This window comes from Triticum aestivum, chromosome 1A (assembly GCF_018294505.1).
Source record: "Triticum aestivum cultivar Chinese Spring chromosome 1A, IWGSC CS RefSeq v2.1, whole genome shotgun sequence".
Taxonomy (NCBI): domain Eukaryota; kingdom Viridiplantae; phylum Streptophyta; class Magnoliopsida; order Poales; family Poaceae; genus Triticum; species Triticum aestivum.
This window is the reverse complement of record NC_057794.1, coordinates 382,816,866-382,833,237: the sequence shown is the minus strand read 5'-3', so window position 1 is coordinate 382,833,237 and position 16,372 is coordinate 382,816,866. Positions and strand designations below refer to the sequence as shown.

Genomic DNA, 16,372 nt, shown 5'->3' with positions numbered 1-16,372 from the left:
TGGACTCTCCTAGCTCCCTCTACCTATATATAGGTGCCTTCCCCGTCATTTTCGCGGTTGAAACCCTAGCTGGTCTTTTCGTCGGACGTTTTCGGTCTTCGGAAACTGTTGTCGGGCTGCAATTCTCTCCTCTCCTCTCAGTCCATGGCCCTCTATACAGCCCACTAGACTCAACCTACCCCTTCTTGCGTCCGGAGCCGTCCGATGATGATCGCATGGTCCAAAAACCCTTCCTAACCCCTCTAACCCTAATCCTGTCTATAAAAGGAAGCCTCCCCTTCCATTTTTGGCAGCAGACAACTCCCTCCTCAAAATCAGCACGCCGCCAGCCTCCTCCCACCTACACCTCGCATTCCGTGCCGGCCTAACCCGCCGCCGCCACTTGGCGCTGCCCCAACGGGCGAGCCGCCACCTGAACCCGCCGTCGCCGCCGCCTAGGGCCAATGGCCGCACGCCACGTCCCCTGCCAGCGCCTCCCTCCTCCCACCTCATGTTGGCCTGCCCGACCCAGATCGAGGCCCGCTCGAGCCCATCTGGGCCCGGACGAGCCGCATCGCTGCCCACAACCGCAAGAGCCACGCTGCCCTCGAGCTCCTTCGCCACCAACCCTCGCGTGACGCCTCCCACCGTTGTTCGCTGCTCCGGCGGGTCACCGGAGTCCGCCGTCGCCGGTGACCAGTCAGGTCGCGCTGCCGTTCTCCACCTCCTTCTCCCTGCCTTTCTTTCCTCTCTCTCTCGTCATGCCTCACCGCCATGAGTGCAGCTGCAGGAGCTTCGCCACCACCAATCTGGTAGGAGTCGCCATCCTCGTCCTAGAGCCGGCTGGAGCTCGCCCGTCGGCCCCGGATCCGACCTCCGGCGCCGTTCCCGTGCCCCTCGCCTCGCCGTTTCCTGAAGGCCGTGCCGCCCTGCTTTCCCTCGATCCCCTCTGGATCGAGGAGGAGGACGACGACAGGCACGCCGACCGCGTGGGCCGCATCCAGCGCCGAGCCGGCCCACCGCTCCTCCAACCTGGGCTGAAGCCCACTGGGTGAGGCCACCCCCCCCCCCTGAGCGCCTTTTTTTTCTTCCCTGCTGTTGGGCCATGCTCTGTACGCCCAGTTTTGGCCCATAATATGTTTTTTTTGTGTGCTGCGTTTTTAGCATTTATCCTCAGAGTTACTGTTTTACAGAAAGCCCCCTAAACTTCATGCATTTAATAACTCCACAACCGTGCATCGGATCTAAATAAATTATATATGAAACTTGCTTAGAATTTCATCTAGTTTCATAATATGCAACTTTCATCTATGTTTAAAATGTTTAAAATGTTGTTTGATTAAATTTGATAGATGGCATGTTAAAATGATTTATTTCATAGCTAAATAATCGTAGCTCGGATTTTAATAAACTTTATATGTAATTGGGGTAGAAAAATGTCTAGTTTAACATGGTGGCTTCATTTTGCATGCTTAACAACTCTAAAATTATGTTTAGGGCAGAACAGTACCTAACCTAATATATGCACATGAGGAGTTTACGGATTTGTTGTTTGTTGTTCCCGGCCTCATTTAAACTTGACTAGATGGTATAGTTTTGTTTTGCTTCACCTCTTGCCATGCTTAACAACATTTAATATTGTTGAGTACCTAACCGGGAGAGAACTAAATAATTGACGTGGTGTTTCGTCAATATGCAACTCGTTGCATATTAAGCTCCACTTATTTTGTAGTGTTGTTTGATGCACTTTGCCATGCCATGCCCTCTTTAAACCGGACATGCATAATTCTTGTTTGCGCATCATGCCATGTCTATGTGGTGGTTGTTTACTAGGTTGTTTGCTCTTTTCCAGTGTTGCTTCTTCGGGTTGGTTCCGATAACGTCGTGTTGTGAGGATTCGTTCGTCTACGTCCGTTTGTCTTTGCCATGGACTCGTTCTTCTTCCTTGCGGGATCTCAGGCAAGATGACCATACCCTCGAAATCACTTCTATCTTTGCTTGCTAGTTGCTCGCTCTTTTGCTATGCCTATGCTACGATACCTACCACTTGCTTATCATGCCTCCTATATTGTTGAACCAAGCCTCTAACCCACCTTGTCCTAGCAAACCGTTGTTTGGCTATGTTACCGCTTTGCTCAGCCCCTCTTATAGCGTTGTTAGTTGCAGGTGAAGATTGAAGTTTGTTCCTTGTTGGAACATGGAGATGTTGTTCCTTGTTGGAACATGGTTACTTGTTGGGATATCACTATATATCTTATTTAATTAATGCATCTATATACTTGGTAAAGGGTGGAAGGCTCGGCCTTATGCCTGGTGTTTTGTTCCACTCTTGCCGCCCTAGTTTTCCGTCATATCGGTGTTATGTTCCCGGATTTTATGTTCCTTACGCGGTTGGGTTATAATGGGAACCCCTTGACAGTTCGCTTTGAATAAAACTCCTCCAGCAAGGCCCAACCTTGGTTTTACCATTCGCCACCTAGCCTTTTTTCCCTTGGGAGTCGCACATCCCGAGGGTCATCTTTATTTTAACTCCCCGGGCCAGTGCTTGTCTAAGTGTTGGTCCGAACTAGAGTCCTTTGCAGTGCCACCTCGGGGAAACTTGAGGGCTGGTTTTAGTTGTACGGAGTGCTCATCCGGTGTTGCCCTGAGAACGAGATATGTGCAGCTCCTATCAGGATGTCGGCGCATCGGGCGGTCTTGCTGGACTTGTTTTACCATTGTCGAGGATGTCTTGAAGAACTGGGATACCGAGTTTGATCGGAATGTCTCGGGAGGAGGTCTATTCCTTCGTTGACCGTGAGAGCTTGTCATGGGCTAAGTTGGAACACCCCTGCAGGGATTTGAACTTTCGAAAGCCGTGCCCGTGGTTATGGGCAGATGGGAATTTGTTAATGTCCGGTTGTAGAAAACCTGAACTTGACCTTAATTAAAATGCATCAACCGCGTGTGTAACCGTGATGGTCTCTTCTCGGCGGAGTCCGGGAAGTGAACACGGTGTTGGAGTTATGCTTGACGTAGGTTGCTATAGGATCACTTCTTGATCATACTTTTATCGACCGTGCTTTGCCTTCTCTTCTCGCTCTCATTTGCGTATGTTAGCCACCATATATGCTAGTCGCTTGCTGGAGCTCCACCTCATACCTTTACCTTACCCATAAGCTTAAATAGTCTTGATCGCGAGGGTGCGAGATTGCTGAGTCCCCGTGGCTCATAGATTCTTCCAAAACCAGCTTGCAGGTGTCGTTGAATAGAGCAGGTGACGCAACCAAGCTCAAGGAGGAGCTCGATGAAGATCTGTCCTTTGTGTTGTTTTCGTTCTAGTTGATCAGTAGTGGAGCCCAGTTGGGGTCGATCAGGGACCTTTGTCGCATTTGGGGTTCTTCTTTTATTTTGGTTCCGTGGTCGGACCTTGATTGTATTTGGATGAGGTAATGTTTTATTCATGTATTGTGTGAAGTGGCGATTGTAAGCCAACTATGTTACTCTTTCCCTTATGTATTACATGGGTTGTGTGAAGATTACCTCACTTGCGACATTGCTTTCAATGCGGTTATGCCTCTAAGTCGTGCTTTGACACGTGGGAGATATAGCTGCATCGAGGGCGTGACATCTACGTACCCTTGTAGATCGACAACGGAAGCGTTAGCACAACGTGGTTGATGTAGTCGTACGTCTTCACGGCCCGACCGATCAAGCACCGAAACTACGGCACCTCCGAGTTCTAGCACACGTTCAGCTCGATGACGATCCCCGGACTCCGATCCAGCAAAGTGTCAGGGAAGAGTTCCGTCAGCACGACGGTGTGGTGACGATCTTGATGTACTACCATCGCAGGGCTTCGCCTAAGCACCGCTACAATATTATCGAGGACTATGGTGGAAGGGGGCACCGCACACGGCTAAGAATATGATCACGTGGATCAACTTGTGTCTCTAGGGGTGCCCCCTGCCTCCGTATATAAAGGATCAAAGGGGGGATGTGGCCGGCCAGGAGAGGGCGCGCCAGGAGGAGTCCTACTCCCTCCGGGAGTAGGATTCCCCCCCTTTCCTAGTTGGAATAGGATTCGGGAGGGGGGAAAGAGGAGAGAGAGAAGGAAGGGGGGGCGCCGCCCCCCTCTCCTTGTCCTATTCGGACTAGGGGGAGGGGCGCGCGGCCCAGCCCTGGCCACCTCTCCTCTCTTCCACTAAGGCCCACTAAGGCCCATATACCTCCCGGGGGGTTCTGGTAACCTCCCAGTACTCTAGTAAAATCCCAATTTCACCCGGAACACTTCCGATATCCAAATATAGGCTTCCAGTATATCAATCTTTATGTCTCGACCATTTCGAGACTCCTCGTCATGTCCCCGATCCCATCCGGGACTCCGAACTCCTTCGGTACATCAAAACTCATAAACTCATAATATAACTATCATCGAAACCTTAAGCGTGCGGACCCTACGGGTTCGAGAACAATGTAGACATGACCGAGACACGTCTCCGGTCAATAACCAATAGTGAAACCTGGATGCTCATATTGGCTCCTACATATTCTACGAAGATCTTTATCGGTCAGACGCATAACAACATACGTTGTTCCCTTTGTCATCGGTATGTTACTTGCCCGAGATTCGATCGTCGGTATCTTAATACCTAGTTCAATCTCATTACCGGCAAGTCTCTTTACTCGTTCCGTAATACATCATCTCACAACTAACTCATTAGTTGCAATGCTTGCAAGGCTTATGTGATGTGTATTACCGAGAGGGCCCAGAGATACCTCTCCGACAATCGGAGTGACAAATCCTAATCTCGAAATACGCCAACCCAACATGTACCTTTGGAGACACCTGTAGAGCACCTTTATAATCACCCAGTTACGTTGTGACGTTTGGTAGCACACAAAGTGTTCCTCCGGTAAACGGGAGTTGCATAATCTGATAGTCATAGGAACATGTATAAGTCATGAAGAAAGCAATAGCAACATACTAAATGATCGGGTGTTAAGCTAATGGAATGGGTCATGTCAATCAGATCATTCACCTAATGATGTGATCCCGTTAATCAAATAACAACTCTTTGTCCATGGTTAGGAAACATAACCATCTTTGATTAACGAGCTAGTCTAGTAGAGGCATACTAGTGACACTCTGTTTGTCTATGTATTCACACATGTATTATGTTTCCGGTTAATACAATTCTAGCATGAATAATAAACATTTATCATGATATAAGGAAATAAATAATAACTTTATTATTGCCTCTAGGGCATATTTCCTTCAGGCTTAACCAGCTGCTTCTTCAAATCCTCAAACGCTACATCAGCAGCATCACTCCAGACAAAGTTATCTATCTTTTTCATCATCTAAATACAGAGGGATAGCCTTCTCCCCTAACTGGCTTATGAACCGGCTTATGAACCGGCTTAATGTCGCAATATGACCCGCCAGACGCTGCACATCATTGATACACGCCAGCTTTGCCAGAGAGGTGATAGCTTTGATCTTCTCCGGATTAGCTTCAATTCCTGTGTTAGACACCAAAAAACCCAGGAGCTTGCCTACCGGCACACCAAAAACACACTTGGTCGGGTTAAGCATCATCTTGTAAACCAGGAGATTATCAAAGGTTTCCTTCAAATCATCTATCAGTGTCTCTTTCTCTCCGGATTTCACCACAATATCATCCACATAGGCATGAACATTACGCCCGATTTGGTTATGAAGGCAATTTTGCACACACCTCTGTTAAGTCACCTGGGCACTCTTGAGCCCAAAAGGCATGGACAGATAGCAGAAGGCTCCAAAGGGAGATATGAAAGTCGTCTTCTCCTGGTCCTTAACTGCCATCTTGATCTGATGATAACCAGAATAAGCATCCAAAACACTCAAACGCTCACAACCCGCCGTAGCATCAATAATCTAATCAATAAGACGGAGAGCAAAAGGATCAGCCGGACAAGCCTTATTTAAATCCGTGTAGTCCACACACATACGCCAAGTGCCGTTTTCCTTAAGTACCAGCACCGGATTAGCTAACCACTCAGGATGGAAAACTTCAATGATGAACCCAGCTGCCAAGAGCCAGGCTACTTCCTCTCCAATGGCCTACCGTCTCTCCTCATCAAAATGGCGAAGAAATTGTTTGACCGGCTTAAACTTTGGATCAATATTAAGAGTGTGCTTAGCGAGTTCTCTCGGTACACCCAGCATGTCTGAAGGCTTCCATGCAAAGATGTCCCGGTTCTCACGGATGAACTCGATGAGTGCGCTTTCCTATTTCGGATCCAGATTAGCACTGATGCTGAATTTCTTGGATGAGTCGCCAGGAACAAAATCAACCATCTTGGTATCATCTACCGACTTAAACTTTAACACCGGATCATGCTCTGTGGTTGGCTTTTCCAAAGACGTCATTCTGCCGGGTCAACATTGTCCTTGTAAAACTTCAACTCCTCCGTTGCACAAACTGACTCAGCATAAGCCGCATCCCCTTCTTCACACTCTAGTGCTATCTTACGGCTCCCGTGTACTGTAATGGTTCCTTTGTGACCCGGCATCTTGAGCTGCAGATACACGTAACACGGTCGCGCCATGAACTTGGCGTAAGCCGGTCGTCCAAACAGAGCGTGATATGGGCTATGGATCTTGACCACTTCAAAGGTCAATGTTTCTGACCTAGAATCATGATCATCCCTAAAAACAACTTCCAGAGCTATCTTACCGACTGGATACGCCGACTTACCAGGCACCACGCCATGGAAAATAGTGTTTGATGGCTTAAGATTTTTATCAGTCAACCCCATGCGCCAGAAAGTTTCATAATAAAGGATATTGATGCTGCTCCCTCCGTCCATGAGTACTTTGGTAAACTTATGCCCTCCGACCTACGGTGCAACCACCAAAGCAAAATGACCCGGATTATCAACCCGGGGTGGATGATCTTCCCGACTCCACACGATGGGCTGCTCAGATCAACGTAGATAGCGAGGAACTTCCGGCTCAACAACATTGACTAATCTCTTATGCAACTTCTAGTCATGCTTACACAAGCTAGTGGTAAACACATGATATTGCCCACTATTCAACTGCTTCGGGTTGCTCTGGTAACCAGACTGTTGTTGTTGCTGACCCCCTTGATTACTCTGCTGGTTGTAACCACCCAGGTTGTTGTGATTACCTTGATTTCCTTGGAACCCAAAGTTAAAACCGCCACCGCCATAACCCGGACCGTGAGAGTCGGGCCCAGAACCGCCACTTGGCCCATGGCTGTCATGGAAAAGATTTGAATTTTTGTACTCCTTCATGATGTGACAATCCTTCCATAGATGCCCGGATGGTCTTTTTTCGTACAATGTCGTGGGCAGGGCTGATTTAACATACGCTCAAGATTGATGCCGGAACCGCCGGCTTGTGGGGGCGGTTTACCCTTTCGACGATGACCATTATTTCGTGCATTGGTGTTAGCCACAAAGTCAAAACTATTATCAGCTTTGCGCTTACCGTTGCCTCCCGGGTTATACTGCTACCCCTTAGCGTTGCTGCTCGTCTTCCCCTTTCCCGCTTTATCGTCATCAGACTCAGGGTCTTTGGTACTATCAGAGTCAACATATTTAACCAGAGCCGCCATGAGTGTGCCCATGTCATTGCAGTGGCGTTTGAGCCGCCCTAATTTCTGCTTTGAGGGCGTGAAACGGCAGTTGTTGTCCAACATCAACACCGCTGAGTCGGCATTGATGCGATCCGACGAGTGTAAGATTGTTGAGACCCGGTGCACCCAATGGGTTGTTGATTCACCGTCTTCCTGAACACAGGCGGCTAGATCCATAATCAACGTGGGTTGTTTACATGTATCTTTGAAGTTCTGGATTAGTCCTGGCCATCTCAGGCCCGGCCCTGTCGGCCCACCCAGGCCCGACCCTAAAATCCAGGGCCTAGGCCCAATGGGCTTGCCCGTGGGCCGGGTTTGGGCCTGAGTTTTGAGCCCACCAGCAGGGACTAGGCGGGCTTGGGCTTGGCATATTGACATTTTAAGGAAGAGGCCCAGCCCACGGCCCTAAGCCCTAAGGGCTTTTCAGGGCTTTTTACCAGATGGGCTGGGCTTGGGCTTGAAAAGTAGGCTCGATGGTAGGGCTTGGGAGGGCCTGGGCCTTAGTTTTCTGCCATGGGCTTTTTTAGGCCCGGCCCAAGCCCGGCCCGGCCCGGCCCATGACTAGATATATTCTGGATGAACCGGGCTTTCAACTTGGCCCATGACCCGATGGAATTGGCAGGGAGCCCCTTCAACCAGGTGCGGGCCGTTCCTTCTAGCATCAGGGGAAAATACTTAGCACACACAGCCTCGCTGACGTCCAGCAACTCCATGGCCATCTCATAACTCTCAATCCATGCCTCATGACTTAAATCAGCTGTATAGTTTGGCACCTTGTGAGGCCCTTTGAAATCTTTGGGCAGACGCTCATTACGTAGATCCGAGACCAAGCATGGTACGTCCAAGTTTCTAAAGGTTACCCCTAGATCCACAGAGGTGGTCGGACGAACCAGAGTTGGTTGACGAGCCGTATACCGAGTTGCCAGCTTGGCCTCTCGGCGAGCTCTACCTTGATCCACCATGTCATGAGCGTTTGCACCACCGCCTGTCGGGTCATGCCCACGGGGCGGGTTACGGTTCCGCACACTACTTGATACAGCCGGTTCATCAAGATGTCTGATGTAACTTCAGCTCGGGCTAGGGGTGGAATGAATCCTATCACGACTGTAGGAATAAGCATGTTGATGAGTTAGCGCCATCTGGAGAAGCTCTCTTGCCCTCCGCGTTTCAACCGCCGCCGGCGACTCACCATCATCCGGGATCGCCGCCAGTCGTGACGCCGCAGTGATCATGTTATCGAAGGGGTTAGAATAATGACCTGGTGGTGTCGGCACATGCTGCGGCGGGTTGGTGTTCTGACGAGGCGGGTCCATTGTACGCGGCTGAACTGGCGTACCAGTCCCAGGTGCTTCGACCTGGTTTGCAACTACCGGATTACTGGTTCCTGCTCCTGGCGTGTTAAAAAGATTCCTTGCCTCATAAACCGAAGGCAGACGAGTCTGATGCCTCCTCCTCATAACTTCACTGGAAGCGTTCTGATCTAACATGAGCCGGAAAGATTGTGACTGAATCCGCTAAGCTTGAGCATCCAAAGCGGTTCACTCTTTAGCCATCCTGGCGCTTTCAGCATTTAACCCCTCCTTGGCCTATGCTATCTCATCATGCAGTTTTGTGATCGCCGCATCATGCTGATCTTGATCCGTCGGGTTAACCACCATTGTTAACAGCATCGTCAATTTATCCAGCAAATCAGTTAAAGCCTGAGCCAGCGGGCGCTCAGGGCCTCCTACCCCGGCAGCCGCTGTCGCCCCTGACCCAGAAACCAGCTCCGCCGCAGTTGATGAGTGGTGCACGGGCTGTGTACCGGCCATGAAAATTGCAACCCGATTTGGCGGCTCACAGGGGTCCGAAATACTATCGCCATCGGAACAGCCCCCAAGCCGGCCGTCTGACAGTTGATACAAAGACTCTGTCTCACCGGTGGATGACCCGCCATCAGAATAAACGACGGTCTCATCACCAGATGCTAGCATGTCCTCAAATTCCACTCCATGGATAAATCCCACGAAGGCACGATTCATGGCAGGCCGAACCCGGGCGGGTCTCTCACGCTGAGCCGTCTCGACGATGTCGGTGCAGATGTCCGGCTCAGGGCCCGGTTCGCCAATCTTGTCGATGAAGACGTGGATTCCACCAAAAGGGACCTAGTACCCGTACTCAATTGAGCCGGCCTCGGGGCCCCAGCCTGCGTCGTCGATGTAGAGCTTGCCGCAGTGACTCTTGGTCATCCGTCCCATGGCGTATCCCTTTATCCCTTCGAAGCTACCCTTTAAGAACTCGAAACCATCGTGTGATAGCCCCACAGTGGGCGCCAACTGTCGTGGAATTGTCATGACAGATGTCCTAGTGTGAGGACTTAGTCATGGAGCCATCGGGTTGAGGTTAGTTTAAAGGGGTTAATCAGGACAAAGGACACGAGGAGTTTATACTGGTTCGGTCCCTTAAGATGAAGGTAAAAGCCTAGTCCAGTTTGTAGTTGGTATTGCTAGGGTTTTGATGAGCAGGGAGCGAATACGCTTGACCCGGCTCTTGATCTGTTGTTTCTTGTCCTAAGCCGCCGCTAGGTCGTCGCCTTATATACATGGGTTGACGCCCTACGGCCCTCAGAGTCCCGGCCGGCTTATACAACGTATCCGGCTCGGTGACCTTTCACATATGCCTTACAATACAAGTTTACATACATGGTGGTTTATACCCATGGGCCTTAAGTCGCCTTCGGGTCTGGGCCCTCTACTAAGCCTATCTATGAATTGCCATGTGACCTTGGGCTTCATCGTGATGAATCTTCATAGGGATGACCCGACCCCTCCTGGGCGGGTCATACCTAATAGTTATATCCCCAACACTACCTCTACATCTGCCGTTGGGATTAGTTTTAGACCTCAACAATTGTTATTTGGTGCCAGCGTTGAGCATAAACATTATATCTGGATCTTGTTCATTGCGAGACGGTTATTCATTTAAATTGGAGAATAATGGTTGTTCTATTTATATGAGTAATATCTTTTATGGCCATGCACCCTTGATGAATGGTCTATTCTTGTTGAATCTTGATCGTAGTGATACACATATTCATAATATTGATGTCAAAAGATGCAAAGTTGATAATGATAGTGCAACATACTTGTGGCACTGCCGTTTAGGTCATATTGGTGTAAAGCACATGAAGAAAGTCCATGCGGATGGACTTTTGGAATCACTTGATTATGAATCATTTGATATTGCGAACCATGCCTTATGGGCATGATGACTAAAATTCCGTTCTCCGGAACAATGGAGCGAGCTAGTGTCTTATTGGAAATAATACATACCGATGTATGCGGTCCAATGAGTGTTGAGGCACGCGGCGGGTATTGTTATTTTCTAACCTTTACATATGATTTGAGAAGATATGGGTATATCTACTTAATGAAACACAAAGCTGAAACATTTGAAAATTTCAAAGAATTCAGAGTGAAGTGGAGAATCATCATAACAAGAAAATTAAGTTTCTACGATCTGATCGCGGAGGTGAATATTTGAGTTATGAGTTTGGCCTTCATTTACAACAATTTGGAATTGTTTCATAACTCACGCCACCTGGAACACCACAGCGTAATGGTGTGTGCAAACATCATAACCGTACTTTATTAGATATGGTGCATTCTATGATGTCTCTTACCGATTTACCACTATCGTTTTGGGGTTATGCATTAGAGACAGCCGCGTTCTCGTTAAATAGGGCAACATCTAAATCCATTGAGACGACACCATATGAACTATGGTTTGGCAAGAAACCTAAGACGTCGTTTCTTAAAGTTTGGGGATGCAACACTTATGTCAAAAGGCTTCAGCCTGATAAGCTCGAACCCAAATCGGAGAAGTGCATCTTCATAGGATACCCTAAGGAAACTATTGGGTACACCTTCTACCACAGATCCGGAGGCAAGATCTTTGTTGCCAAGAATGAGTCCTTTCTGGAGAAGGAGTTTCTCTCGAAAGAAGTGAGTGGGAGGAAAGTAGAACTTGATGAGGTAATTGTACCTTCTCTCGAATTGGAAAGTAGCACATCGGAGAAAACTATTCCCATGATGCCTACACCAACTGGAGAGGAAGCTAACGATGATGGTCATGAAACTTCGGATCAAGTTACTGCTGGACCTCGTAGGTCGACCAGAGCATGTTCCACAGAAGAGTGGTATGGTAATCCTGTCCTGAAAGTTATGTTATTAGACCATGGAGAACCTATGAACTATGAAGAAGTTATGCCCAGATTCCGATAAATGGCTTGAAGGCTGAACTCTGAGATAGGATCCATGTATGAGAACAAAGTATGGACTTTGGTGGACTTCCCCGATGATCAGCAAGCCATTGAGAATCAATGGATCTTCAAGAAGAAGACATACACTGATGGGAATGTCACTATCTACAAAGCTCGACTTTTCGTGAAAGTTTTTCGACAAGTTCAAGGAGTTGACTACGATGAGACTTTCCCACCCGTAGCGATGCTTAAGTCTGTCCGAATCATGTTAGCAATTGTCACATTTTATAATTATGAAATCTGTCAAATGGACGTAAAAACTGCATTCCTTAATGGATTTCTTAAAGAAGAGTTGTATATGATGCAACCAGAGGGTTTTGTCGATCCTAGAGGTGCTAACAAAGTGTGCAAGATCCAGCGATCCATCTATGGACTGATGCAAGCATCTCAGAGTTGGAATATACGCTTTGATGAGGTGATAAAAGCATATGGTTTTATACAAACTTATGGTGAAGCCTGTATTTACAAGAAAGTGAGTGGGAGCTCTGTAGCATTTATGATATTATATGCGGATGACAAGTTGTTGATTGGAAATGATATAGAATTTCTGGATATCATAAAAGGATACTTGAATACGAATTTTTCAATGAAAGACCTCGGTGAAGCTGCTTATATATTGGGCATCAAGATCTATAGGGATAGATCGAGACGCTTAATAGGACTTCCACAAAGCACATACCTTGACAAAGTTTTGAAGAAGTTCAAAATGGATCAGTTAAAGAAAGGGTTCTTGCTTGTATTACAAGGTGTGAAATTGAGTCAGACTCAAAGCCTGACCACTACAGAAGATAGAGATAAAATGAAAGGCATTCCCTATATATGTCTCAGCCATAGGTTCTATCATGTATGATATGTTGTGTACCATACCTGATGTGTGCCTTACCATAAGTTTGGCAAGGAGGTACCAAAGTAATCCAGGAGTGGCTCACTGGACAGCGGTCAAGAACATCCTAAAGTACCTGAAAAGGACCAAGGATATGTTTTTCATTTATGGATATGATGAAGAGCTCATCGTAAATGGTTACGTCGATGCTAGTTTTGACACTAATCCGGATGACTCTAAGTCACAAACCGGATATGTATTTATATTGAATGGTGGAGCTGTCAGTTGGTGCAATTCCAAGCAGAGCATCATGGTGGGATCTACGTGTGAAGCAGAGTACATAGTTGCTTCAGAAGCAGTGCATGAAGGAGTCTGGATGAAGGAGTTAATATCCGATCTGGGTGAATACCCAGTGCATTGGGTCCAATGAAAATCTTTTATGACAACACTGAAGCAATTGCCTTAGTGAAGGAATCCAGGTTTCACAAGAGAACCAAACACATCAAGGGAAGCTTTAACTCCATTCGTGAAAAGGTCAAGGATGGAGACATAGAGATTTGCAAAATACATACGGATTTGAATGTAGCGGACCTGTTGACTAAGCCTCTTCCGCGAGCAAAACATGATCAACACCATGACTCCATGGGTGTTAGATTCATTACAATGTAATCTAGATTATTGACTCTAGTGCAAGTAGGAGACTGATGGAAATATACCCTAGAGGCAATAATAAAGTTATTATTATTATATTTCCTTATTCATGATAAAGGTTTATTATTCAAACTAGAATTGTATTGATCGGAAACTTAAATACATGTGTAGATACATAAACAAATAGCATGTCCCTAGTAAGCCTCTACTAGACTAGCTCGTTGATCAAAGATGGTTAAGGTTTCCTAACCATAGACATGTGTTGTCACTTGATAAGGGATCACAACATTAGGAGAATGATGTGATGGACAAGACCCATCCGTTAGCTTAGCATATGATCGTTCGGTTTATTGCTATTGCTTTCTTCATGTCAAATACATATTCCTTTGACTATGAGATCATGCAACTCCCGGATACTGGAGGAATACCTTGTGTTCTATCAAACGTCACAACGTAACTGGGTGATCATAAAGATGCTCTACAGGTATCTCCGAAGGTGTTTGTTGAGTTGGCATAGATCGAGATTAGGATTTGTCACTCTATGTATCGAAGAGGTATCTCTGGGCCCTCTCGGTAATACACGTCACAAGAAGCTTGCAAGCAAATTGACTAAGGAGTTAGTTAAGAGATGATGTATTATAGAACGAGTAAAGAGACTTGCCAATAAAGAGATTGAACTAGGTATGAAGATACCGATGATCGAATCTTGGGCAAGTAACATACCGATAGACAAAGGGAATTACATATGTTGTCATAAGGTTCGACCGAAAAATATCTACGTAGAATATGTAGGAACCAATAGGGACATCCAGGTTCCTCTATTGGTTATTGACCGGAGAGGTGTCTCGGTCATGTCTACATAGTTCTCGAACCCATAGGGTCTGCACGCTTAACGTTCGTTGACGATATAGTGTTATATGAGTTATATGATTTGGTGACCGAATGTTGTTCGGGGTCTGGGATGAGATCACCGACATGAGGAGGAGCTCCAGAATGGTCCGGAGGTAAAGATTGATATATAGGATGATACTATTTGGACACCGGAAAGGTTTCAGGTTATATCGGGTAACCATCAGATCGCCGGAAGGGGTTTCGGGAGGCCCCCGGGAGGTCTATGGGCCTAATGGGCCAAGGGGAGGCACACACCAGCCCACAAGGGGGCTGGCGTGCCCTCTCCTAGGCCGCCGGCCCTAGGAGAAGGAACGGGGGAGGGTTGACCCCTCCTACCTTTTCCCTCCTCATGAGAGAAAGGAAAGGGGGGCGCCACCTTCCCCTGCCTTCCTCCTGTGTGCCATAAAGGAAGGGGGCGGCCAGGGTAGGAGCCCAAGGAGGATTCAGCCACCCTTGGGGGCGCCTCCTAGCTGCCTCCCCTCTCCCCCACCTATATATACGAGGGAGGGGGCACCACACAAAGGCACGACAATCTCTTAGCTGTGTGTGGCGCCCCTCTCCACGGTTTCGTTCCTTGGTCATATTTTCGGAGTGCTTAGGCGAAGCCCTGCGGAGATAGCTTCATCACCACCATCATCACGTCGTCGTGCTGCAGGAACTCATCTACTACTTCGTCCGTCTTGCTGGTTCAAGAAGGCGAGGATGTCATCGAGCTGAACGTGTGCTGAACACGGAGGTGCCGTACGTTCGATACTTGATCGGTTGGATCGCGGAGAAGTTCGACTACATCAACCACGTTAGTAAATGCTTCCGCTTACGATCTACGAGGGTATGTTGACACACTCTCCCCTCTCGTTGTTGTGCATCTCCATGGATAGATCTTGTGTGTGCGTAGAATTTTTTTGTTTTCCATGCAATGTTCCCCAACACCACGAGCCTCCTCCACTGTGCTCCTTTGGCTCCGCGGGTGTCTTCTGTCCGGAAAAAAATCTCCAAAAAGTTTCATTGCATTTGTACTTCGTTTGGTATTGATATTCTGGAAAGTAAAAAACAAGCAGAAAAGAACAACTGGCAGGCACTATGTTAATAGATAGTCCCAAAAAATGATATAAAGTTGCTAATAAATGAATATAAAACATCTAAGATTAATAATATAACAACATGGAACAAACAAAAATTATAGATACGTTAGAGACATATCAGTCTGCTACCAGATGGGACACTGAATATCTTCTTAACCATGTCTCTTGAAAAGTGGATCTCCTTGTTGTCATTAATCCCACAATTCACAAAAATTAAACAAACGAGTAGATGTTGCAAGAAAAAGAGAAAAGGTGTTGTGCAACAGAGAGAAGAACATAAGGAGATATTGCATACTTAAGCACACGACTCTTAGTGTTAATACTCATAACTATGAAATCGAGAAGCCCTTCAGGAGGAGGAACCAAAGGAGAGATGTATAGCAAATCCCCGAATCTGGACTTGCTTATTACATACCTCTTCTTCCCTTTGATGGCATTGGCTATGTCGCGCAGCCACTTTGCCGACCATCGAGTTTGGTAGATGGGCATGCTGCGAACACAAAACAAAAATGAAAAAAAGCAGGATGCTATGAGCATGCATCTCTAGTGATCTAAAGAAAATGAAAAACAATACTGAGATTAGTGGAAAATTGTATACATGATGCAAAAATCAGGATTTTTTTAGCTAACTCAAGCAGGCATCTAATTTCAGAAAATGAAAGCTGTTTATAACATTCCTTATTCAGAAGCATATAACCTAAATCCCCTCTGCTAAAAGCTACAGGAAATGCAGCAAGAAATGAGCTATGAGCAAGTCTAGCAAATTTCCTCTACTGAAAACTAAAGCTAAAATTCACAACCCATGAGCTGCAAAAAAATGACCTAACAAGCATGAGCTAAAAAAGGTAGAATGAGCTATAGAAACTATGAGCTATTCAGAAATTAACACGGTGGGATGCTGCAACTTTAAGTTTATCACAAGCTATGAGCTTTAGAGAAAATCATAAGGAATCCTACAGAAACTATGAACTCCAGAAATTCAGAAATAATACGACGGATCCTGCAGCTTTAAGTCCCT

General features: G+C 46.9%; 1 protein-coding gene across 1 annotated transcript; it reads left to right on the top strand.

Moving 5' to 3' along the window:
* The first annotated feature begins 308 nt into the window (after positions 1-308).
* Positions 309-1,941, top strand: LOC123135341 (uncharacterized). Its single transcript, XM_044554400.1, has 2 exons — positions 309-1,030; positions 1,832-1,941. The coding sequence occupies exons 1-2, from the start codon at positions 741-743 to the stop codon at positions 1,857-1,859; spliced, it is 318 nt and encodes a 105-aa protein (XP_044410335.1). The 5' UTR covers positions 309-740; the 3' UTR covers positions 1,860-1,941.
* Positions 1,942-16,372: the final 14,431 nt, after the last annotated feature.